Source organism: Hemicordylus capensis, chromosome 2, assembly GCF_027244095.1.
Source record: "Hemicordylus capensis ecotype Gifberg chromosome 2, rHemCap1.1.pri, whole genome shotgun sequence".
Classification (NCBI taxonomy): domain Eukaryota; kingdom Metazoa; phylum Chordata; class Lepidosauria; order Squamata; family Cordylidae; genus Hemicordylus; species Hemicordylus capensis.
Window position 1 is genome coordinate 230,806,791 of NC_069658.1, and position 24,933 is coordinate 230,831,723.

The 24,933-nt window shown below is 46.8% G+C and overlaps 1 protein-coding gene across 1 annotated transcript; it reads right to left on the reverse strand.

The window, feature by feature from the left end:
- Positions 1-4,703: 4,703 nt before the first annotated feature.
- Positions 4,704-18,298, reverse strand: LOC128342294 (zinc finger protein 883-like). Its single transcript, XM_053289446.1, has 2 exons — positions 18,173-18,298; positions 4,704-9,039 (listed from the first exon to the last, which is right to left on the reverse strand). The coding sequence occupies exon 2, from the start codon at positions 8,863-8,865 to the stop codon at positions 6,730-6,732; it is 2,136 nt and encodes a 711-aa protein (XP_053145421.1). The 5' UTR covers positions 8,866-9,039; positions 18,173-18,298; the 3' UTR covers positions 4,704-6,729.
- Positions 18,299-24,933: the final 6,635 nt, after the last annotated feature.

Sequence of the window (24,933 nt, forward strand, 5' to 3'; positions counted from 1 at the left end):
GGGAACAGTTCCTAGGCAAGGGCGGAGAAGGGAGAAGCCCCTCGACGACTCCCCCGTAGATCAGGTCGGGCTTCTCCAGGCGCCGATGCCTGCCCTAAGTGGCTCTTTCCATTGCTGCTGCAGTTTTGATTCTGCTAACTAAAGGTTTTGATTCTGGTTTTGATTGTGCTAACTAAAGGTATGCATGGATTTGTCTGTATTTCATTTGTAGGTATATAGTTCTTGAATGTATTCATTGCCTTCATTGTCTCATTCATTATCACAGGGGAATAATTAAAAATGCCCCTGAGCCATTAGGCAGCCCCCCCGCCCCCCACCAAATAATAACAACCACCTGCTACTCTCTCTCCCTTCCCTCCTCCCTGACTCATTGGCAAGCTGATTGGAGTGTGTGTGGAATAGGGTTGCCAACATTGCCTGAATATGAGACACAAGTGGGGGGGGGGAATCACCGCAGGGTGATCAGAAGCAGGGTGGATTTGATTTAAATCAAACTGATTTAAATCACGATTTAAATCACTAGCAGGATGGATAAAAATCAATGATTTTTTTAAAAAAATCAAAAAAATCTGATTTAAATTAAAAAATCCGATTTTTTTAAAAAAATCATTGATTTTTATCCACCCTGCTAGTGACATAAATCGTGATTTAAATCGTGATTTAAATCAGTTTGATTTAAATCAAATCCACCCTGATCAGAAGCCTGCGTAGCCATGCACTTGTCAAAACAACACACTTCCCATGATTTCACAAAGCTTTTTGTCCACACTGTTCACATAGACCATCCCACTTAGACATAGAGCATGTGTCAGGTGAAAAATTAAGACAAGCCCCAGGTTTACACACACACAACCAGAAGCAGTGAGTTAGTTTGCAGGAGCTTTCTTGGACATCAGGCTTTACTGGGGAGTGCAAAGTTGCAAAAGAAAAAAACAGATGCAAAAAGTGGATTTTTTTTACCCCGGACTTTAATCGAGCTGCTCTCTTAACACACAACGAAAATCCCCAATCGTGCTCCCTGATAGCATGTAGGGACTTCAGGGTAAATTTGGCCGATATGTGGATGCACCTCCTCCATTCCAGGCTAAAAGCTGGTTGTGAAAAACTTCCAGGAGTCTGTGGGTCTATTTACATTTGATAAGTAAACTTAGCAACTTGCAAGATGCAAATCAACCCAGGCACTGCCAGTCATCTTGTCCAGTGTGGAAAAAGAGATTTTCACCTCACATACAGGACCTTGAGGACGCTCATGTATAATAGAACTTGCATAGGAGCGAGAAAAGGGACATGCTGGGGGTGTTTTGTTTTTCACCATGACCCTGTAGATTTTCTGAAGCAATGACACGGGGTGGCAAGGGGCCCATCTTCACTTCTTGTCCCAGGGCCCGTTTCCACCTTGCTACACCTCTGAACAAAATAGAAAATGCTCAGTATACAATAAAACAAGAATGAATGCATCTGTAATATTTATTTTATTCATTCATACATCCATTTATTTAAATAAAAAGTATATGACCCCAAGTGCTGCTGCTGTGCATCGGAGGGCAGGCTCCTCTTTGGGATCCAGAGAAAAGACCCCCATGTGGGGGACCCGCTGCTGCTTCCTGGAGGAAACATGACCAGGGGACTCTGCAGAGTTCCCTCAGGAGCCTGACTGGACTCTCCTGCAGAAGCCGAAGCAGCCCGGAGCCTTTTCACTTCCCTTGCAGGACTTTCCGTTTCTGCTTTTCCTGTTGATCTCTAACTCTGTGGAGACAGGCACCCTTGCCTTGAGTCAGGGGTCTCCAGGTTACATTTTACATCCTGAAATTCAACACTGTGGAAGTAAAGTCTAGAAAGGGAGGGAAGAGAGAGCCTAGGCTGGGAAATAGTGACTGTGAACAAACTGCAAGTAGTGAATACAGGTGAAACTCGGAAAATTAGAATATCGTGCAAAAGTCCATTAATTTCAGTAATACAAATTAAAAGGTGAAACTGATATATGAGACAGACACATTACATGCAAAGTGAGATAAGTCAAGCCTTAATTTGTTATAATTGTGATGATCATGGCGTACAGCTCATGAAAACCCCAAATCCACAATCTCAGAAAATTAGAATATTACATGGAACCAAGAAGACAAGGATTGAAGAAAAGAACAATATCAGACCTCTGAAAAGTAGAAGCATGCATATGTATTCAGTACTTGGTTTGGGCCCCTTTTGCAGCAATTACTGCCTCAATGCGGCGTGGCATGGATGCTATCAGCCTGTGGCACTGATGAGGTACTATGAAAGACCAGGATGCTCCATTAGCGGCCTTCAGCAATTCTGCATTGTTTGGTCTCATGTCTCTCATCCTTCTCTTGGCAATGCCCCATAGATTCTCTATGGGGTCAGGTCAGGCGAGTTTGCTGGCCAATCAAGCACAGTACACTGTATACTTTTCAGAGGTCCGATATTGTTCTATTCTTCAATCCTTATCTTCTTGGTTCCATGTAATATTCTAGTTTTCTGAGATTGTGGATTTGGGGTTTTCATGAGCTGTACGCCATGATCATCACAATTATAACAAATTAAGGCTTGACTTATCTCGCTTTGCATGTAATGCGTCTGTCTCATATATCAGTTTCACCTTTTAATTTGCATTACTGAAATTAATGGACTTTTGCACGATATTCTAATTTTCCGAGTTTCACCTGTATATAGGATTCTTCACAATAGGCCTTAACCGCAGCTGCTCTCTGAAGTCTCCTGAGGAAAGCCTTCTGCCTCCGAGGCCTCTCAGAATTATTTCACAATGGATGCTCACATAAAAAAGCACCCACCAATACAGCAACAATCTATTGAAATAAAATAATTATTAGATTTAGAACCTCACCTAAAGCGAACATCAGGTGGGAACCCCTCATATCTGAACATGAATTAGCTGATCTTTGAATGAATTAGGCTAATGAATTAGGCTAATCTTTGGCTCATCCTGAAGAAAACCTTCCTGTCTAAATACTGGAGGAAAACCTTCTCCCTTTTTTAACTCCTCAGGAAAATCTTGTGCTCAAAATTGCACCTTTTTACACCAGCTACAACCTCTACTTAGTTTTACAGGTCTTGTGGGCAAACCCCCAATTCTTAGGTTGCAACCTTTAAGGGAGTGGGGTTCCCGTGAGCCATGTTCTTTGTTCGTTCCTTCCTTCCTTCACGACCTGCGAGCCTTAAACTGGTCATGAGAATTGGTGGAAGGGCTGCTCAGCAGACCAGAGCTTACATAGGAATGTAGGAAGCTGCCTTCCACCGAGTCAGAGGTAAATCTAGCTCAGTATTGTCTACACAGACTGGCAGTGGCTTCTTCAAGGTTGCAGGCAGGAGTCTCTCTCAGCTCTATCTTAGAGATGCCAGGTAGGGAACTTGGAACCTTCTGCATATCCCAGAGCAGCCTCATTTCCTAAGGGGGAATACCTTAGAGTGCTCACACGTCTCCCATTCAAATACAAACCAGGATGGCCCCTGCTTAACAAAGGGGAGAATTCCTGCTTGCTACCACAAGACCAACTCCCCTCACCAGATCTCCTCCCTGGAAAGGAGAAGAGAAAAAGGAGCTTGCCCCACTGGAGCTGACAACGTGACTTCTTCTGACCTGAGCTCTGTTTCTTTTAATAAAATAGTGCCATGTTTTAATGACCCTTTCTGGTCTCTACCACTTTTTCTTTCCGTGCTATCTAGAAAGCAGTTCATTTCAAGAGCCATCAATAGAGGGCACAGCCTCTGAACATATACAGAGTACATTTCTCCTTGTATAGCTGCAGGCTTCTGCTTAATGGCTACCTTCTGTTCCTTGATTTATTCTTTATAAAATAGGAGAAAGGAGGTTATTACTAACAGATCCTGTGATCCTGAACAAGTTCTCTCTCTCTCTCTCCACTATGCCACACTGTGACACACTCCCCCCCTCTTTCTCCCCCCCCACTACTGAGGCCCTCCCCACTCTGTGCGCAATGTGCCCTCTCAGTGGCTGTGGCCCTGCTGCAAAAACAATGAAGATCACTGCTTTATATTCATTTAGGTTGCCAAGTAATTACTTGTAGACATTCATTCTAGTTCTCTTGTTTTTCTCTATACTGAACTTTTTTTTCGTGGTGGGGGGAGGATATTCTTTGTCTAGGGCACCAAAAAACCTAGAGACAGCCCTCCCTGTTCCCCATGCTTGGCTAGGAAAGCCAAGGTACCAATGTAGCTTGCTTGGTTGCTGCCCTACTGCACTTACTAAATTCATGCCCATTGGTTTTTCTTTTTCTTGATATCACTCCTCCCAATGCAAATTAATCCACCAGCCATGCCATATAAACTCTCAGTTCCTAACAGGGTTCCTAATCAATGTCATGGGTACTGGGAGTCTTCAGGGACCTAAAGATGGTCTGGTCAGTGAATGAATAGAGCATTTGCAGGGGATGGAGTAGATCCGAGCAAGGAGGAGAAGTTCAAAATAAATACATGGGATAGGGGCGGGTAACAGAAAGTGAAACCAAAAGTGAAAAGAACATATTCATGCAGTCCTGATGAAACGTTTTCCGAGTGTATCCTCCACTGTAGAAAGGAAATATCTATCAAGGCAGAAGGCTGATTGCATGATTTTCTGTTTGCTCTAGTATTGCCCCTACACTTTTGAATCTCATTTTTAACTATGCTTTTCCAAGGAAATATGTCTGTTGCTACAAAGATACCATGACTCTGTCTTCCAGATATGTTTATGAAGTCCAATAACTTACATCATAAAGCATTTCGCTTTTCCCTATTAAAATTTATACTAGAGCTAGCATTCCTGATTTCAACCATGCTATTCCCCATTGCTATGCCCGACCAGGGAACCACTCTCACTGAGTCTTTATGCCCAACGTAAACACCTGCATTTTCAGACCTTGGATTTTCATCTCTGCTATCTCCACCTCTCTTTCCTCCAGCCAGAGGTTGTCTAATCTTATCTTTTTCTTACACTCATGGTCCTTTTATTAGTATCTGATCAGTTAATACTTTAGCTTGTATCAGGAAAACTCTCATCTCCCACACATTTTTCCCTTCAAAGGGAAGACCTTTGACTTGACAGTTGTCCATTAGAGCTGCCTCTACCATAGACATATACTCAGTCATCTTTTCTAACCTAACCACTTTCTTCTCAAATAGGACCAAAAACATTTTTTTCAAAAATCCCAATTTAAAAAAAAAAATCATTTTTCAAAAATGCCAGTTATGCTTGCTTGTCTCCACAAAAATATGTATCCCACCTCTATCGCACAGGTCTGCAGCTCAATCCAGCGGGGCTTTTGTTTCTCCTTCAGTTTCAATTTTGTTTCTCCTTCAGTTTCAATTTCAGCTTCTCCAGCAAGCTTCTGCTCCCTTCAGCTCTGGCTTGCTCCAACAGGCAGCAACCATTTCTTCCAGGCTGACTGTCCAGACTTCTCTCTCCTGCTGACCTTCCAGCTCTCCAGCTCTCCCAGACTGCTCCTCCACTGAACGGAACTCCACGCCGGTCCACTTCAACTCATCTGAATCCCTCTCAAACTGCCCCAATTGATACACTTTTCCTGGCTCACCAGTTACTCAGTCCAGCCAATCAGATCTCAATAAAACATTCCCTCCATAATTTAAAATCACTTTTCCCTCTAAAGTCCAACTGACAGTTTTGCAAAAACAAAAGTGAAACCAGAGAAACCTTTTACAGAGACCAGCTATCATACAAAAGATTTTTACAAGAGAGAAGGGGTCTGTACCTCGTTCCTTCACAGTGAGTTCCCCCCAAATGCTACCACAGAAGGTTAGATGGGAACAAATGATTAGACTGTGGATTGAAAGATGGGACAAAGACTGAAGTTACATCCAGATGACCTTTGGGGGTTACACTTCTATATGTTATGTTCTAAAGACAATTAAGGGACTTTTTTTGTTGGGAAATAAAATAAAATTGGATTCTTTGAACCAATAGTTACATTTTCCATCTACTAGATTGCCATCTGGTTCCATAAGAGGGAAACCGTCTGCCATGTTATCATTCCTGTGGCACATACCCAGTAGAGGAGGCTTAAGAGTGAGAGAGGCTCTTCTCACAAGCAGCCTTGCCCAGGTTAGGGCAGCCTAGCCGGGCCTAGCATGCTCATGTGGAGCACCAGGATCTCCGTGGATCCCGGGGCCTTCACCCAGCCTAAACTGGCTCTTAAGCCCACCTCTTAGCCAAGGTTAAGGGAGCAAGCACTCCCTTAACCCGGCTGCCTGGCATGTGTGTCTCCTCGGACTCCCTGGAGCTCAAGGGGACACAGAGAGAGGCGCCTAGAGTGTCCATCTGATGGGGGAATCTCCCAAGGTACTGCCATCATCACAGAGTGCCTTGTGGGATACACAAAGGTCATGAAAACGAGCCCCAGCCTCTGTTGATCCATGCTGCTGGGAGCACTACGGATATTCATCCACACTGCTCCCTGTAGCATGGACCATGTGGGCACACAGCTTGCACGCCACAGGGGTAAGTAAGGATGGATCATCCAGGGAATGATCCCAGATCATCCTTCCCCCCTGCCATCCCTTCCTGCCTTTCCTCCAACTGGCCTGCATACTTGTGCAGTTGTGTGAATAGCCCCATAAAGCACTAAAACAAGGAATATATAGCTATGTCAGATTAAACACAAGAGATAGCTACAGTGCATACAATCCTAGATGGGATGAGAGGTGTTTGCTCTGAATGAAATGTTTCATAAATGCCAGGTGTTAGGAAGGGTTCTGTCCTGTGTGAACTCTTTGATGTCTCTTAAAGTTTCCCTTCTGGATGAAGCTCTTTCCACATTCCAGGCAGTTAAAAGGTTTCTCACCTGGGTGGATTTTGAGATGATTAGAAAGGGCAGAGCTGAACATAAAGCTCTTTCCACACTCAAGGCATTTAAAAGGTTTCTCACCTGTGTGGAGTTTTTTATGCCCACTAAGGTTTTCACTGCAACTGAAGCTCTTTCCACACTTCAGATGCTTATATGGTTTGATCCCAATGTGGAGTCTTTGATGGACATAAAGGGATGAGTTATGACTGAAACTCTTTCCACACTCCAGACATTTATATGGTTTAGTCCCAGTGTGTACTCTTTGGTGGGTAATAAGATTAGATCTCTGAGTGAAGCTCTTTCCACACTCCAGGCATTTATATGGTTTCGTCCCAGTGTGGAGTTTTTGGTGCCTAATAAGGTTAGATCTCTGATTGAAGCTCTTTCCACACTCCAGGCATTTATATGGTTTTGTCCCATTGTGGATTCTTTGGTGGGTAATAAGGTTAGATCTCTGAGTGAAGCTCTTTCCACACTCTGGGCACTTATATGGTTTCGTCCCAGTGTGGAATCTTTGATGAGCAGAAAAAGCTTTGCTATGACTGAAGCTCTTTCCACACTCTGGACATTTATATGGTTTCTCCCCTGTGTGCACTCTTAGATGTTTAGTAAGCTCTGAGCTTTCACTGAAGCTCTTTCCACACACCTGGCACTCAAATGGTTTTTCCCCTGTGTGGATTTTATAATGGGTACTAAGGTGTCCACTACGACTGAAGCTCTTTCCACACTCCAGGCATTTATATGGTTTCTCCCCTGTGTGCATTCTTAAATGTTTAGTAAAGGCTCCACTTTCACGGAACTGCTTTCCACACTCCAGGCATTTAAGTGGTTTCTCCCCTGTGTGGATTCTGTGATGGGTACTAAGGCCTGAACTTTGACTGAAGCTCTTGCCACACTCCAGGCATTTATATGGTTTCTCACCTGTGTGCATTCTTTGATGGGTAGTAAGGTGATCACTACGATTAAAGCTCTTTCCACACTCCAGACATTTAAAAGGTTTCACGCCTGTGTGGATTTTTTGATGGGAAGAAAAGACTGACTTCCAAAAGAAACTCTTTCCACACTCCAGGCATTCAAATGGTTTCTCTCCTGTGTGGATCCTGCGATGCTTAATAAGTTCTGAGCTCTCACTGTAGCTCTTTCCACACTCTAGACATTTAAAAGGTTTCACCCCTGTGTGCATTTTTTGATGGCAATTAAAGGATGACTTCCAAAAGAAACTCTTTCCACACTCCAGGCATTTAAATGGTTTCTCCCCTGGGTGGATTCTTTGATGGGAAGAAAGGTGGGCATTGTGGCTGAAGCTCTTTCCACACAACGCACATTGATACGGTTCCCTCCTTGTGTGGATTTTTTGATGCGTACTGAGGGTGCCCTTTTGAGTGAAGCTTCTTCCACACTCCTGGCATTTAAATGGTTTTTCTCCTGTGTGGATTCTTTCATGGATAACAAGGTGCGAATTGTGCATGAAACTCTTCCCACAAATCCGGCATTTATAGCTTTTCTCTCTGTTGTGGATTTTTTTATGAGCAATCAAGGTTGAACTTTGCTTGAAGCTTTTATCACAAACTGAACATGTATATGGCTTCTCTCTTGCATGAATTCTTTGATGGGTCATAAGGTCTGAGCTCTGACTATAGCTCTTTCCACACTCCAAGCATTTGTGCAATGTGTGGATTTCTGGCTGTGTCTTAGCACTTGAGCTATTACTCAAGATCTTTGGCCATACAGGACACTTTCTCCTTCTCTTTCTTTTCTTTTTTCCTGGTATAGTTGGGATGAGATGGGGATCTCCACTCAGAGAAGCATCTGATTCACCTCTTGAAGTCTCCATTTGGTTTCTGTCTTGCATATTTGATCCATCTCCATTCACAGCATTCTCCCCTGTCTGTGAGATCAGCTGTGAATTCTCACTGAAGCTCTTTCCATGCGCTATGAATGAACTTGGCTTCTTCTCCATGTGTGTTCCGCAGTGTGCATTGAGGCGTGATTTACAACTGAGTGTTTTCTCGCATGCAGAAGGTGCCTTCATTCCCTTTCCATTGCAATCATCTTCTTGGGGTAGAATCCCTTGGAAATCCACTTGGTTTGGCTCCTACCTCCTTGGCCCCTCTTGATCCCCCAAAATGCTCTCCTTCCATCTCATGGCTGGTTTTTCCCAATTACGGCCTTTGTTTCCCCAGAAGGTCTCCCATGTTCCGACCACCTGTTGAGATAATGGGAGAACCCAGATTATTAGTGCAAAGGAGGATGTTAGTCCTTATTCTTGGTTTTTAAAATATATTTTAAAATTTGATTTCTAACTGATTTTTTTTTTTTTGCATTTTAACTTTGTATTGGCTTTTACAATTTCTAACTGATTTTTAAAGAGTTTTAAAATTGCTTTGTATTGTAATTTGTATTTTCTTTTTCCCTCTTTTGATCTGTTATGATTTAATGTGTTGTGTGCTTTTATTTCATGTTTTAATATTGTGTTGTGAGCAACCCAGAGAACAATTAAGATCAAGAAGGTCACAGAGCAGCTTTTAAAATGACACCTGGGAGATTGCCGACAGGAACAAGGTGGTATCTGCTTCGGCCAGCAAAATCCCTTATGGTGTGAGGGTGAACATGTTTCGGATGGACCAGAAGGGGACCGAGTAGAGCCAGGAGTTGAGCAGTACGAAACACAGGACAGCTTGCCAAATAGGTCAAATGATGGGAAGGGGGATAGCACACGCCAAGGGACCCGGCATATAGGTGTCTATATACCAATGCCAGAAGCCTCTGAGCCAAGATGGGTGAGCTGAAGTACTTGGTTACTAATGAAAACATAGATAGAGTGGGTGTAACAGAAACCTGGTGGGATGGTGAGAACCAGTGGGACACAATTATTCCTGATATAAACTCTATAGAAGGGACAGGGAGGGTAGGGTTGGGGGAGGAGTGGCGCTGTATATCAAAGAAGCGATGGATTCCAATAAGCTAGAAAACCTAGGTGGACCACAGTCCTCCACAGAATTATGATGGGTAACAAAATGAGGACTGAAAGAAAATGTGTTACTAGGGACACGCTATCGCCCTCCGGATCAAAGCCCTGAGAGTGACCTGGAGTTGCAGAAACAAATAAGAGATATGTCAAAGAGAGACAGAGCAGTAATAATGGCCGACTACCCACACATAGACTGGGTAAATTCACATTCAGGTAACGACAGAGAGTCCAGATTTCTAGACATGCTAAATGACTGTGCCTTAGAACAGTTAACTGCGGAACCAAACTTTGGATCTAATCCTGAGTGGTGCCCATGACCGGATATGAGTTATTAGAGTTGCAGAACCATTGGGTAGCAGTGACCATAGTGTGATCCAATTCAGCATATATGCGAGTGGAGAATTGTCAAGGAAGTCCGACACACATGCGTTGGACTTCAGAAGAGGAAACCCCTCAAAAATGAGGGAACTGTTAAGAAGGAAATTGAAAGGGAAAGTCTGGAAGGTCGAATCACTCCAAAAAGCTTGAAACCTATTTAAAACCACAGTACTAGAAGCATAGTTGAAATATATACCAAGAAGAAGGAAAGGTACCACCAAGTCCAGGAAGATGCCAGCGTGGCTAACAAGTAGAGTCAGGGAAGCTAGAAAAGGGAAGAAGATTTCCTTTAGTAAATGGGAGTCCTGCCCAAATGAAGAGAACAGGAAGGAACAGAAACTCTGGCAAAAGAAATGCAAGGAGACAATAAGGGATGCAAAGAGAGAGTTTGAGGAGCATATAGCTGGAAATGTCAAGGGGAATAACAAAAACTTCTTTCAATATATCAGAAGTAGAAAACCTGCCAGGGAGGCAGTTGGCACCTTAAATGATGAGGGTGTGAAAGGGATTATTAAGGAGGATAAGGAGATTGTGGAGAAGCTGAATGAGTTCTTTGCATCTGTCTTCATGGCCAAAGATACTGACCATATACCATCTCCAGAACTGAGTTTTTCAGGTTCAGTGGCTGAGGAACTGAGTGAGTTTGAGGTGACAAGGGAAGATGTTCTAAACTGTCTTGAAAAGCTAAAAATTAACAAATCACCAGGGCTAGTTGGCATCCACCCAAGAGTTCTGAAGCAACTCAAATATGAATTAGCCAATCTCCTAGCAAAAATATATAACTTTTCCCTACAATCAGGCTCTGTAGAGGACTGGAAAGTAGCCAATGTGACTCCGATTTTCAAGAAGGGATCCAGGGGAGATCCAGGAAATTACAGTCCAGTCAGCTTAACTTCAGTGCCAGGTAAATTGATGGAAAGCATACTTAAGGACAAAATTGTTAAGCATATAGAAAAGGCCTTGTTGAAGCATGGCTCCTGAAAGGCAAGGTCTTGCCTATAGGGATGTGCATGAACCAGTCCGGTGGCTATCTTGGAGGCCTCCAAACCGGTTCGGAACCTGGCCGGTCGGGCGGGAGAGTCTAGCTTTAAGGGCGGGGGGTAGTACTTACCCTTCCCGCCGCTCTTGCCCCTCCAGTGCTGCACTTAAATGCAAAGTTTTGGGGGCGGCAGCGTTCCTCCCTGCTGCCCCTGCCCCTGCCGTTGCCAGGAAGAAGAGGAAGTTACCAGCACACATGCGCCCATTGTGGCGCTTGCCCATTGCTGCCATGCGCATGCGCACTGCACACGTCACGCAACGTGTGAGGTGCGTGCACGGTGGTAGCAGCAGGCGCGCGCGCCGCAACAGGTGCATGCGTGCTGGTAACTTCCTCTTCTTACTGACAACGACGGGGGCAGGGGCGGCAGGGAGGAACGCCGTTAAAGCTATACTCCCCCCAGCGCTGGACCATGCCTCCGTGGTTCTGTGCACATCCCTACTTGCCTCATTAACCATTTGAAGTTATTTGAGTATGTTAACAGGCATATGGATAAAGGTGACCCGGTTGACATAGTATACTTGGACTTCCAAAAAGCTTTCGACAAAGTTCCCCACCAAAGGCTCTTGAGTAAACTTAGCAGTCATGGAAAAGGGGACAGGTTCCTGCGAGGATCGGTAACTGGTTGAAGGACAGGAAAAAGAAGGTAGGAATAAATTGACAGTTTTCACAATGGAGGTAGGTAGGAAGTGGGGTCTCCCAGGGATCGGTACTGGGACCAGTGCTCCTTAACTTGTTCATAAACAAACTAGAAGTTGAGATGACCAAGAAACTGGTCAAATTTGCAGACAACACTAAACTATTTAGGGTAGTGAAATCCACAACAGATTGTACAGAACTCTAAAAAGATCTCTCCAAACTGGGGGACTGGGTGACAAAATGGCAAATGTGGTTCAATGTAAGCAAGTGTAAAGTGATGCACATTGTGGGGGGGAAACACCAACTTCATATATATGCTGATGGGATCTGAGCTGTCGGTGACTGACCAGGAGAGAGATCTTCTGGTCATCGTGGACAGCTCATTGAAAGTGTTGTCTCAGTGCACAGAAGCTGTGAAAAAGGCTAATTCCATGCTCAGAATCATCAGGAAGGTGGCTGAAAATAAAAATTAAAATGCTAATATTATAATGCACTTATACAAATCTATGGTGCAGCCACATTTGGAGTACTGTGTACAGCTTTGGTCACCATATGCTAAGAAGGATATTGCAGAACTGGAAAAGGTGCAGAAGAGTTCGGAAGAAGAGAAGAACACCCCTGCTGGATCAGGCCCATGGCCTATCCTGTTTCACACAGTGGTCCACCAGATGCCACTGGAAGCCTACAGCAGGAGTTGAGGGCATGCTCTCTCTCCTGCTGTTACTCCCCTGCAACTGATTGTGAGGAACTCTAAACCAAAAACCAAAATGATTAGGGGACTAGAGTACCTTCCTTATAAGGCAAGGCTACAGCATCTGGGGCTCTTTACCTTGGAAAAGAGGCGACTAAGGGGAGACATGATCGAAGTGAATACAAATATGCATGGAGTGGAGAGGGTGGATTACATTACAAAGAGGATTTTTTTCTCCCGCTTACAACACTAGAACCAGGGGTCACCCCCATGAAACTGAAGGCTGGGGGATTTAGGACCGACAAGAGGAAATACTTTTTCACACAGTGCATAACTAATCTATGGAATTCTTTGCCATGGGATGTGGTGATGGACACCAGCTTGGATGGCTTTAAAAGGAGTTTAGACAGATTCATGGCAGACAAATCTATCAATGGCTACTAGTCTAGTGGCTGTGGGCCATCTCTAGCCTCAGAGGCACAATGCCTCTCTATACCAGCTGCAGGGGAGCAACAGCAGGAGAGAAGGCATACGTATACCTCTTGCCTGTCATGATGTGGAGAGCACAATGGAGAGCATGATGACCTCGTCATGATGTGGAAAGCACTTGGCTGCATCTGATGGATGACCATCTTTGCCTGGACCATTGATGAGAGAAAGGCTTCCTATTCATTTGCTTATTTGTCTCAGCAGCCTTTGACACTAGTGTAGACCAGTTCCCAACAGGGGTACTAGGGTCACCCCAGGGATACTTGAAGGGTTTCCAGGGAGCACTCAGACTTCTCCTGCCTCCCCACACGGCTGCTTGTAAACAGTCTGACTGAAATTAATGAGTCGAGTTGACTTCACATGGGAGTAGCTTTCAAAGAGTATATTTCAGCCACCTAATGGCACAGCAGGGAAATGACTTGCCTAGTGAGCAAGAGGTGACCGGTTTGAATCCCAACTGGTATATTTCCCAGACTATGGGAAACATCTATATTGGGCAGCAGCGATATAGGAAGAAGCCGAAAGGAATCATCTCATACTTAGTGGGAGGAAGCAATGGTAAAAATCCATATTATTTATTTATTATTTTTCTGTGTAAACTGCCATGAGCTGTTTTTGGAAGGGCAGTATAGAAATAGAATAAATAAATAAACCCCTCCATGCATTCCAAGACACACATAACCCTAACCATAACCCCTGCTAACTGGGCAAAGAGGCACCTTTTACCATGGTGATTCTTTTTATTTAGCAGGGGGAGAGTAACTGGCCCTATCCACCCCCAACACAGTACTTCCAGTGACTGCTGCTGGTGTGTGTCTTGTATTTCTTTTTAGAATGTGAGCCCTTTGGGGACAGGGTTACATCTTATTTGTTTGTTATTTCTCTGTGTAAACCGCCCTGAGCCATTTTTGGAAGGGCAGTATAGAAATCGAATTATTATTATTATTTCTTGTTTACACAGTCAGACAGGTGTTATTGACTGGTTTGTTTTATCCAGACATCGAGTCCTTCCCCAGGACCTGGGATGGCTGAATTTTATTGTCAGTTGTTATAGATATTGTCGCAGAATATAGGCTGTTCCCAGTAAAGCTGCTTTTTGTAATTGGCTAATGGTGATTTCTGTGGCCCCTATGGTGTTGAGGTGCTCTTCAAGGTCTTTTGGAACTGCACCCAGGGCGCCAATTACCACTGGGATTATTTTGGTCTTTTTCTGCCACAGCCTTTCAATTTCGATTTGTAGATCTTTGTATTTGGTGATTTTTTCTATTTCTTTTTCTTCTATTCTGCTGTCCCCTGGTATTGCTATGTCGATTATTTTGACTTGTTTTTCTTTCTTCTCGACTACTGTTATATCTGGTGTATTGTGTGGCAGATGTTTGTTTGTAGTCGGAAGTCCCATATTTTTACATCTTCATTTTCTTCAACTTTTTCAATTTGATGGTCCCACCAATTTTTGGCTACAGGTAGCTTGTATTTTTTGCAGATGTTCCAGTGTATCATCCCTGCTGCCTTGTCATGCCTTTGTTTGTAGTCAGTCTGTGCGATCTTCTTACAACAGCTGATCAGGTGGTCCACTGTTTCATCTGCTTCTTTACAAAGGCGGCACTTGCTGTTTGTTGTGGATTTTTTGACTTTTGCTCTTATTGCACTTGTTCTTAGTGCCTGTTCTTGTGCAGCCAGTATTAAACCCTCTGTTTCTTTCTTCAAGTTGCCATTCTTAAGCCATTGCCAGGTCTTGGTGATGTCTGATTTTCCACTTATATTGTGCAAATATTGACCATGCAGGGGCTTATTTCTCCATTTTTCTGCTTGGTTCTTGACTTGTTCTTTCTTGTAGGCCTGCTTTGTATCATTGGTATTGAATAGTTTCTCGTTCTTGACCATTTTAAGTGCATCTTCTTCACTGTCCCTTATATATTCTTCAAGGCCTCTTTTCTCCTCCTCTACTGTTTGATGGACTTGCAGCATTCCTCTTCCACCTGAGCTGCGAGGGAGGTAGAGCCTATCTACATCACTGTGGGGGTGCAGAGCATGACTGATGGTCATGATTTTCCTGGTCTTACGATCTAGCTTCTCTAGCTCTGCCTGGGTCCAGTCTATTATTCTTGCAGTGTATCTGATAACAGGTATAGCCCAGGTGTTTATGCCGTGTATGGTGTTCCCACCATTGAGTTTGGACTTGAGGATTTTTCTAACTCTCCTGATGTATTCACTTTCAATTTTTCTTTTAATTTCAGTGTGTGCGATGTTATCAGCCTGGAGAATGCCCAAGTATTTTTAATGTTCTTTCTCTTCCAGGTTCTTGATCTTGCTTCCATTGGGTAGTTCTATTCCTTCTGTTTTTGTTATTTTTCCTCTTTTCATTATTAATGCAGCACACTTGTCTAGTCCAAACTCCATTGCTATATCGCTACTGAATGTACGGACAGTGCTTAGCAGTGATTCAATTTCTGACTGGGACTTTCCATACAACTTCAGATCGTCCATGTACAGCAGATGGTTGATTTGACTTGATGTTTTAGATGTTTGGTATCAGAGGCCTGTTTTGTTTAGTATTTGTGAAAGTGGGGTTATGGCGATTACAAACAACAGAGGGGATAGTGAGTCCCCTCTGCTTTTTTATTATTATTGTTGTTGTTGTTATGGTTGTTATTATTAATAATAATTTGTTGTTTTTTCTATTTCTTTTTCTTCTATTCTCCTATCCCCTGGTATGGCTATGTCGATAATTTTAACTTGTGTTCCCCCCCCCCCCGAGAAGAAAAAAAACCAAGTTAAAATAATCGACAAAGCAATACCAGGGGATAGCAGAATAGAAGAAAAAGAAATCGAAAAAAATCACCAAATACAAAGATCTACAAATTGAAATTGAAAGGCTGTGGCAGAAAAAGACCAAAGTAATCCCAGTGGTAATTGGCACCCTAGGTACAATTCCAAAACAACTTGAAGAGCACCTCAACACCATAAGGGCTACAGAAATCACCATTAGCCAATTACAAAAAGCAACTTTACTGGGAACAGCCTATATTCTGCGACAATAGCTATAATAACAGCAGCAACACTGATAATAAAATTCAGCCATCCCAGGTCCTTGGGAAGGACTTGATGTCTGGATAAAACAAACCAGTCAATAACACCTGTCTGACTGTGTAAACAAGAAATAATATTATACCAAAGAAAACCACATGGGCCTGTGGTCGCCAAAAGTCGACGGCACAACTTTACCTTTACCTTAGAGTAACTTTGTCTGGAGGTAAGGCAGTGACTGGAGCAGCCTGTCTTATAACTGTAATATGCCCCCCCACCTCTCTCATAGCAAAAAAAACCCTGATGATTTAAGACTAGAGTTAAGGCTCACTCATTTTGGCCAGGAAATTGGAATTGAAGGCTGATGCCTTAACGGTCATGTCATATGATCAGTAATGGTATTGTGCAATATCACAAATTGTGCTCACTTACAACTTGCCCTCCATGCACTCACACTCTTCCTTGTTCTCTGTGGCCTGGCTCAGGATGAGGAGGATGGGGTGCCTGGCACCAGTGAAGATGCCACATGGTGTCCACGTGGGTGCATTGAAGGCACCCTTATAAGCCAGCATAATTGGTGACATTGTAAGTGGCTATTTGCCTGAAGGCCCCAAAGCTTCAGGGGAGGCTAGCCTTTGTCTGGTACAAAACAGACAAAAAACCCCAAGAACTTTCTCAACCAAGTGTGCTCCTCCTAGCCACAGCAAATCCTGTAAACCCAGTTGTAGGCCTAACTTGAGAACTTTTGATCTACACATGTTTCCCACTTTTACCTTTTTAAAAAATAAAAACAGTGAAAGACAAGCATGGCTTCCTTTGAACATGGAAGATGCACTGCTGATGGGAAGAAGAGCTTTTTAAAAGGCACAAGAGCAAAGTGCTGCTAAGCATGGGCAAAGTTCTTTGTCTCTGAAAACAAAATGATTCCACATGTATCTTGAGGCTGTGGAAACTGGAGTTCCTTCTGCAACTCACCCTCAGTTGCACACTGCTTTGGAGAGGCTCCAAAAAAGAACATTCAGTCAAATAACCAATCAAATGCTGATTAATGGTAAACAAGTATTTAAAGTGTCCAGGTTTACTTTAAAAATGAACACAAGCACAGACATTCGCACAAAAACATGTACAAGTGCACAGGCAATCTGCACACCTGTACAACATAATGGCCAGAGGAAGATTATGCTTTTTGCCACCGGTAGGCAGAATGAGATTTGCTGCCCCAGCGGCAAGGGTTCCCCTTCCCTTTGCAAGTACCTGGGGGAGGGTGGGGGGAGTTTGGTTAAATCTATTTTTTAACTTTTAAAACTGCAGCCGCACAGCAGAAGCAGCGCGGTGGCGAGAGCTCCTCGTGCAGCCCACCCCCCCCGTCCGCCTCCCAAATGATGACGGCGCAGCGGGTGCATCATGTGGGATGGGCAATGGCATTGCTGGCGGAGAGGGAGGCAATACCTCCTAACACAAGCCCGCCTGCAGAGACTGCCCCATTTCGGACCTCGGTTAAAAACATGGCCTCGCCACAGATGAAGACGGAGGCAGAATTGCCCATAGCGTCCAGCAGTTGGTGGCAAAAGAACCCGCTTCTAGACAGAAAGAAAAGGCTGGCAGCTGAAAAAGGCAGTCCTGGGTAACCTCTTGTTTGGGGATAACATTTTTGGTCTTGGACTACCACTCCCATCATTCCCCGTCTTCGGCCACTGTGGCCAGTAATTATGGGAGTTGTATTCCAAAAACAAGAAGAAGCGAGAAAGGCCATTCCCAAATGCGTACAACTTTCGCGGGGGGGTGGAGGGTGGGGAGATGGTGCGGGCAGGGCTTGAAATGCTCTGGAGATGACAGCGTCTGCTCCGTTTCCGAAGGCACAAATCCCCGCGCTCTCCCTCTGCCTCCATCCAAGCAGGCAGCCTTCGTTTTGCGCAGCAGCAGCCCCCGCCCCGCTTCCAGACAAAGGGGCAACGCTGCTGTTCCCGGAGAGCAGGGGGGGCTCTGCTAACTGCACTCCTCAGCCGGGCCTGCACTGTCTTCTCCTTGCCCCCAGTCAGTGGCCCCAAGCAACTCCAGCTTCTCCTCCCCGCCGCTCCTCCCGCGCCCCCCACCCCACTTCTTTGCACCTTTGATGTCTTGTGTCCTCCTGCCGCAGAGATCACTTCCCAGAGACATTCGCCGGCATCCAAGACAAGAGATCATGGAGAATACATAGACATAGACTTCCGGTTCCCGCTTGCACCCTGTGTCCAGTGCGGGTGAAAGAGCAGTTCCTGCCCCTCAATGTATTCGAGTGGGAACCGGGAGTCAGAGCTGAGTGTCTTTTTACGCTCTCTTGAGCATGAGGGAAGTAGCCCCTCTTTTCATCACCCTCCTCCTGTCCTGTCCTGCCCCTCATTGCATGGTGCTCAAACGGGATCCGGGAGGCGGACTAGATGCCTCCCCCCGACCCCACCATCTTTTTGGTTCTGGAGTTTCGTGGGAGAGGAATTGCCGCATGATGTGGGCAGGCAGCCTGGGAGGGGAAGAGAGGAAGGAGCGAATGAATGGATGGAAGCTATGCGGGGGGGGGGGAGTGGAAGAGGGCCGGAGGGAGCAGCTGCTGCTTGGGAACAGTTCCTAGGCAAGGGCGGAGAAGGGAGAAGCCCCTCGACGACTCCCCCGTAGATCAGGTCCGGCTTCTCCAGGCGCTCTCCTGGCGCCGATGCCTGCCCTAAGTGGCTCTTTCCATCGCTGCTGCTGCAGGATCCTTCTGGTTTTGATTGTGCTGCCTAAAAGTGTGCACAGATTTGTCTGTACTTCATTTGTAGGCATTTAGTTCTTGAATGTATTAATTGCCTTCCACAGTGTCCCAAGGAGATGTACGGAATAAAGACAGGTAAGATTGAACACAGTGGAACAATTAAGAATGCCTCTGAGCCATTAGGCAGCCCGCCCCCGCCCCCGCCAAACAACAACAACCTGCTACTTCCTCGCCCTTCGCATCTCCCTGACTCATTGGCAAGCTGATTGGAGTGTGTGTGTGGAGCAGGGTTGCCAACACTGCCTGAATATGAGACACAAGGCAGGCGGTGCGGGCAGGATCACGATCACCCCAGGGTAATCAAAAGCCTGATTAGCCATACATTTGTCAAAACAACAGAACAACACACTTCCCATGATTTCACAAAGCTTTTTGTCCACACTGTTCACGTACACCATCCCACTTAGACATAGAGTAAGTGTCAGGTGAAAAATTAAGAGAATCCCCCAGGTTTACACACACACACACAGAGCCAGAAGCAGTAAGTCAGTTAGCAGGAGCTTTTGGGGGGAAAGCAGGCTTTACTGGGGAGTATGGTTGCCAACCCCCACCCCCACGAAAAACAGACGCAAAAAGTGGATTTTTTTTACCCCGGACATAACTCAAGCTGCACTTTTAACACACAATGAAAACCCTCTATCATGTGCTCCTTGATAGCACGCAGGAACTAAAGGGTAAATTTGGCTGATATGTGAATGCACCTCCTCCATTCCAGGCTAAAAGCTGAGTGTGAAAAACTTCCAGAAGTCTGTGGGTCTATTAACATTTGGTAAGTAAACTTAGCAACTTGCAAGATGCAAAGAAACCCAGGCTCTGCCAGTCATCTTGTCCAGTGTGGAACACGAGATTCTTCTTCATGGTCTCTGTGCATCACATGAGGGATTTGCGCCTGCGCAGAGCCACCAACCGGAAAAACTTCAAAGTTTTACCAGCTAAGGAAAAAAGAGCGGGAAACAGCAGCCCCCCCTTGACAGGCAGCGTACCTCACACCTTCAGTCTTTCTTCAACCGCTGCAACTGTTGCACCTCCAGCCAGCTTCTCTGACTTTACCTGTGGAAAATGTTAAAACTTGTTTGGGACCTTTTTTTTTGTCCCCACCCCCTTTTCCTTTTCATTATACTCTGCCTTTCTTTCTTCTCATTGTTTCTGTCTTTCCATTTTGCATTTTATTTTTCCTCAGAAAACGCCCCCCTCCCGTCTGGGGCCTCCTATGGCCACGAGGATCGTCTTCAAAAACTGCCTTTCATGCTCCACCAAGCTCCCTTCTCCAGACCGACCATCCCTTTGTCTGCTCTGCCTGGGAGAGTCCCACCAGACTGATGGCAGCTCGGTCTGCACAGGCTTTCCGAAGCAAGCCCGTCGTAACAGGGCTGCTTGGCTCTGCGCTTTCCTTTGGGAGAAGGCTCTCCGAACTAGCAGTTCCTCAGCGGCGGAATGCATTGGGCACAGCTTGCCGGCACAACCTCTTCTCCTCACAGGACTTGTGTTGCCAACACACACCATGTAAACTACTCCTGAGGCGTCGTTCCAGCCTGCACTCCCTCCGGCCAGCCCTAATCCTCGCCTGGGACTGCTTCCTCTGCTGCCGCCGGTCCCGCATCTTCTTCCGAAATTGACTGTCAGACTGTCCTCGGACTCGGATTCCACGGGGGCGCAAAGCCGACAGGGTCGTGATTGAGCTCAAAGAAGCAGAAGCGACCACCAGCTTCTCCTCCCACTCCGTGGTCCCCCCTTCCAAAGCAGCCAAAGCAGAGCGTGCCACCTCCCTGGCCCCTCAGACCCGGTTTCAACTGTGGCGGCGCCTACACTGCCCAAGAAAAAGAAGAAAAAGTCCAAGCATCTGTCACCCGCGCAACCCCTTGCTCCCCCCACGCCACCTAGGCAGCCCAGGAGACACTGTTTTTCTTGCAAGGCATCCAGTACCAAATGCAGTAGTCGTGGAGTCTGCCCAGCAGTGGCGTAGCGGGGGGAAACAGCACCCAAGGCAAGCTCTGGCCCTGAAATTGTGCCCGCCCCCCGCCCCCACCACATACCTGTGTGCGCCCCCCGGTGAGCGCGGCAGTGGCTGGTGGGCGGCGGCGGGAGTGAGTGTGGCGGTGGCTGGCGGGCGGCGGCGGGACTCGGGAATGAGCGCGGCGGTGGCTGGCGGGCGGTGGCAGATCACCGCCGAGTGCAGCAGAGCCACGCCAAGGCCTGCCTTCTGGCCCGGCGTCGCTTCCCAACTGCAAGGCGTGCGAGTCCCGAGTCCCGCCGCCGCCCGCCAGCCACCACGCAATCCGGGGGGGGGGGGGTCGGGGGCATGCCACTTTTTGGCGCCCCCCCCATGTGGCCCACCAGAGTGGCACCCAGGGCACGTGCCCTGCCTGCCCCCCTATCGTTACACCCCTGCTGCCCAGTCCCGCAACCGCCAGCGTATTCTACAAGCCCTGGGAGAGAAGGAGTGGGGAAAGCTGGACTCCCTGGGGGGCGGAAAGTATATTCCACAGCGGGCCTCCTTGTGAGCATGGTGAACCACCAGGCGTATTGGGCGAGATACCAACTTTTCCTTCTGGACAAGATAGCCCCTTTCCTGCAGCATCTCTCCCAGGACCAGAGAGACGCTGCCCTCATCTTCTATATTATTAATCCCTGTAGACGTGCCTCTGTGGGGATGCGTCCCGGCAACCCAGCGGATTGGCTGGGAAGCCGAGGCGCCGGATTGGCTGGGCGGTGGAGCTCACGCGCGGCAGGATTCATGAGGCTGTTGAGCTGCTGCCCAGGGAAATGGCGGACGGGTGGGCGGACGGCGGCGGGACCAGCCGTGGCGGGCAATACGTGCCACCAGTGTGAGGAAGCGGCAGCAGGAGCAAACGGGCCAGCAAGCCGGTCAGAAACCACAAGTGGGGAGTGGGGGAGAGAAGCGAGAGGGTGGGTGGTGCTTAGAGACACCTGGGGGAAGAGTTAGGGAGAAGGGGCTGAAGGGGGGTAGCCAGGGAGAACTAGGGGCGCAGATGCTATGCGCCTGGTCAACTAGTTTTTCATAATGAGTGCCTTCGTGAGACAATCACTCAATTCATCTTGGCATTGCACCGATTGTGGTGCTTGTTCCATGGCATCTGCAGTTGCCCTTAGGAGGCACGCCTGGCTCAGATTATCCACGCTATCCCAAGAGGCTAGGAGCCGCATTGAGGACTTACCTTTCGATGGCGAGGCTCTTTTTGGCACAACCACTGATGACACCCTCAAAAGAGTTCAAAAGTTACGTTCTACTGCACAATCCATGGGTTTTGCTCAACCCCAGGGCTCCGCTTCTGAACAATCTAGGCGCAAATATTGGCCCCACCATAACCCTGTAAGGCAGCCCTTTTATTTTTCGGGGGATTCCTTTCGTCACCGACAGCGCTTCCATCAGCGGGGAACCTCAACTCCAGGATCCAACACCAGGGCGCAGTTGGATCACAAACCGAAACCCTCCTACCACAAGCACCAATGACGCCAAGCTGCACAAAGAAATTTGTTCCCACTATCCAGCTTGGAGCACGATAACTTCCGATGCCTGGGTATTAGCCACCGTATGAAACGGCTACAAGATCAAATTCGACGCCATACCCCCTTTTCAGGAATCTGCACCATGCCTCCATTCCCTCACCTTCTGGCGGAAATACTCGCTCCTTCGGAAGGGCATCATCCACCCCGTCCTCGGGAACAAGCACATGGGTTTCTACTCAAGGTATTTTACCATCCCCAAACGGGATGGGGGCTTAAGGCCGATCCTGGACTTGAGGGGGCTTCAATCTAGATCACCTACAAAAGGTTCTGTATGGTGACCATTCCAACCATTTTGTGTCTGCTGTTCCCAAGCGCTTGGTTCGCTTCTCTCGACCTTCAAGACGCGTATTTTTCATATTTCCATTGTGCTGCATCACTGCAAGTATTTGAGATTCCGAATCGGCTCCCAGTCTTATCTGTACACTGTTCTTCCCTTTGAGCCAGCCTCTGCCCCACACATTTTTACAAAGTGTGTGGTGGTGGTGGCAGCCCACCTGTGCTTGCAAAGCATCATGGTCTTCCCATCTATAGACAATTGGCTTTTCGTCTCATCCACGGAACGAGGCCTCACAAAGGGTGTGCAGTTCGTCCTCCAACTCCTGCGGCAGCTAGGACTCCAGGTGAACTTTTAAAAGTCAAACTTGACACCAACTCAAAAAATTCAGTTGCTTGGGGTGATACTGGATTCGACTTCTTCCCTTGCTACCTTACCCTGAGAAAGAATACAATCCATATGACTCACCGCTCAGTCCTTCTGTGCTCAGCGGAGGCACAGGGCAAGGTTCGTGCAGCGACTGCTGGGGCTGATGGCTTCGACCACCGCGGTCTTGCCCCAGGCTCATCTTTGTACGTGGGACTTACAGAACTGGTTTCTTCAGAACTTCCACCCACAGGTGCACTCCCAGCGCAGGATGCTGACAAGTTGTATCTGAATTCCATGTATCGCAGGAACTATCTTTACCTACCTTTTTTCCTGCCCTAGTTTCTACCAAAGAGCGTGCCTACCACTCCTTGGACGTACGGTGGGCCCTTGCCTTCTATCTGGACCGCACACAATCTTTTCGCAGATCTACGTCCCTGTTTGTCTCATATTCCGGACCCTCCAAGGGCCTTCCTGTCTCATCTCAGCGCATCGCCGCTTGGGTCAAGGAAGCAATCTCCATGACATACCGCCTGGCCTCGACGCCCTTACCGGCTCCGATCAAGGTACACTCCAGACGTGCGATGGCCAATTCAGTGGCTTTCCAGAGCGGTATTCCTATGACTGAGATTTGTAGAGCTTCAACCTGGTCTCGGCCGACGACCTTTGTCCGGCACTACGCTCTGGATGTTCACTCTCGTTCCTGGGCCTCTTTTGGCTCTTCTGTATTGCATTCTGTGGTTCTTAGTAAACAAAGTTTGTTTCTTCTTGAGCATCCTACCAGTGTGGTTTGCCATCTCTCTGGTAGCTGCACCCGCCTTCCGTTGTGACTTAGCTTGCTATTATCCCTCGTGTGATGCACAGAGACCACAAAGAAGAAAGGCAGGTTACTCACCTTTAACTCTAGTTCTTCGAGTGGTCTTCTGTGCATTCACATGACCCACCCGTCCTCCCTGCTGCAACTAGCAGGTCACTATGATTCATTGCACAGCTGCGGCAGACTCTGGACTGACGGTGTGAGGGAGGAGAGCTGGTCTTGTGGTAGCAAGCATGACTTGTCCCCTTAGCTAAGCAGGGTCCACCCTGGTTGCATTTGAATGGGAGACTCCATGTGAGCACTATGAGATCTTCCCCTTAGGGCAGGCATCCCCAAACTGCGGCCCTCCAGGTGTTGCTGAACTACAACTCCCAGCATCCCTAGACACAATTTTTTGTGGATGGGTATGCTGGAAGTTGTAGTTCAGCAACATCTGGAGGGCCGCATTTTGGGGATGCCTGCCTTAGGGGATGGAGCCGCTCTGGGAAGAGCAGAAGGTTCCAAATTCCCTCGCTGGCTTCTCCAAGATAGGGCTCAAGCTTGCCTGCAAGCTTGGAGAAGCTGCTGCCAGTCTGTGAAGACAATACTGAGCTAGATAGACCAATGGTCTGACTCAGTATATGGCAGCTTCCTCTCTTCCTAAGGGGGGCTGCTGTTTCCCACTCTTTTTTCCTTAGATGGTAAAGCTTTGAAGTTTTTCCGGTTGGTGGCTCTGCGCAGACGCAAATCCCTCATGTGAATGCACAGAAGACTACTCGAAGAACTAGAGTTACAGGTGAGTAACCTGCCTTTTTCACCTCAGTCAGATATGGGACTTTGGGGGAGCTTGTGTATAATAGAACCTGCATAGGAGCAAGAAAAGGGACATGTTGGGGATGTTTTGTTTCTCACCATGACCCTGTACTTTTTCTGAAGCGATGACATGGGGTGGCAAGGGGCCCATCTTCACTTCTTGTCCCAGGGCCCGTTTCCGCCTTGCTACACCTCTGAACAAAAATAGAAAATGCTCAGTATACAATAAAACAAGAATGAATGCATCTGCAATATTATTTATTTACTAGTATTTTTCAGCCCATTAAAATAACGGGCGCTAGTCTCC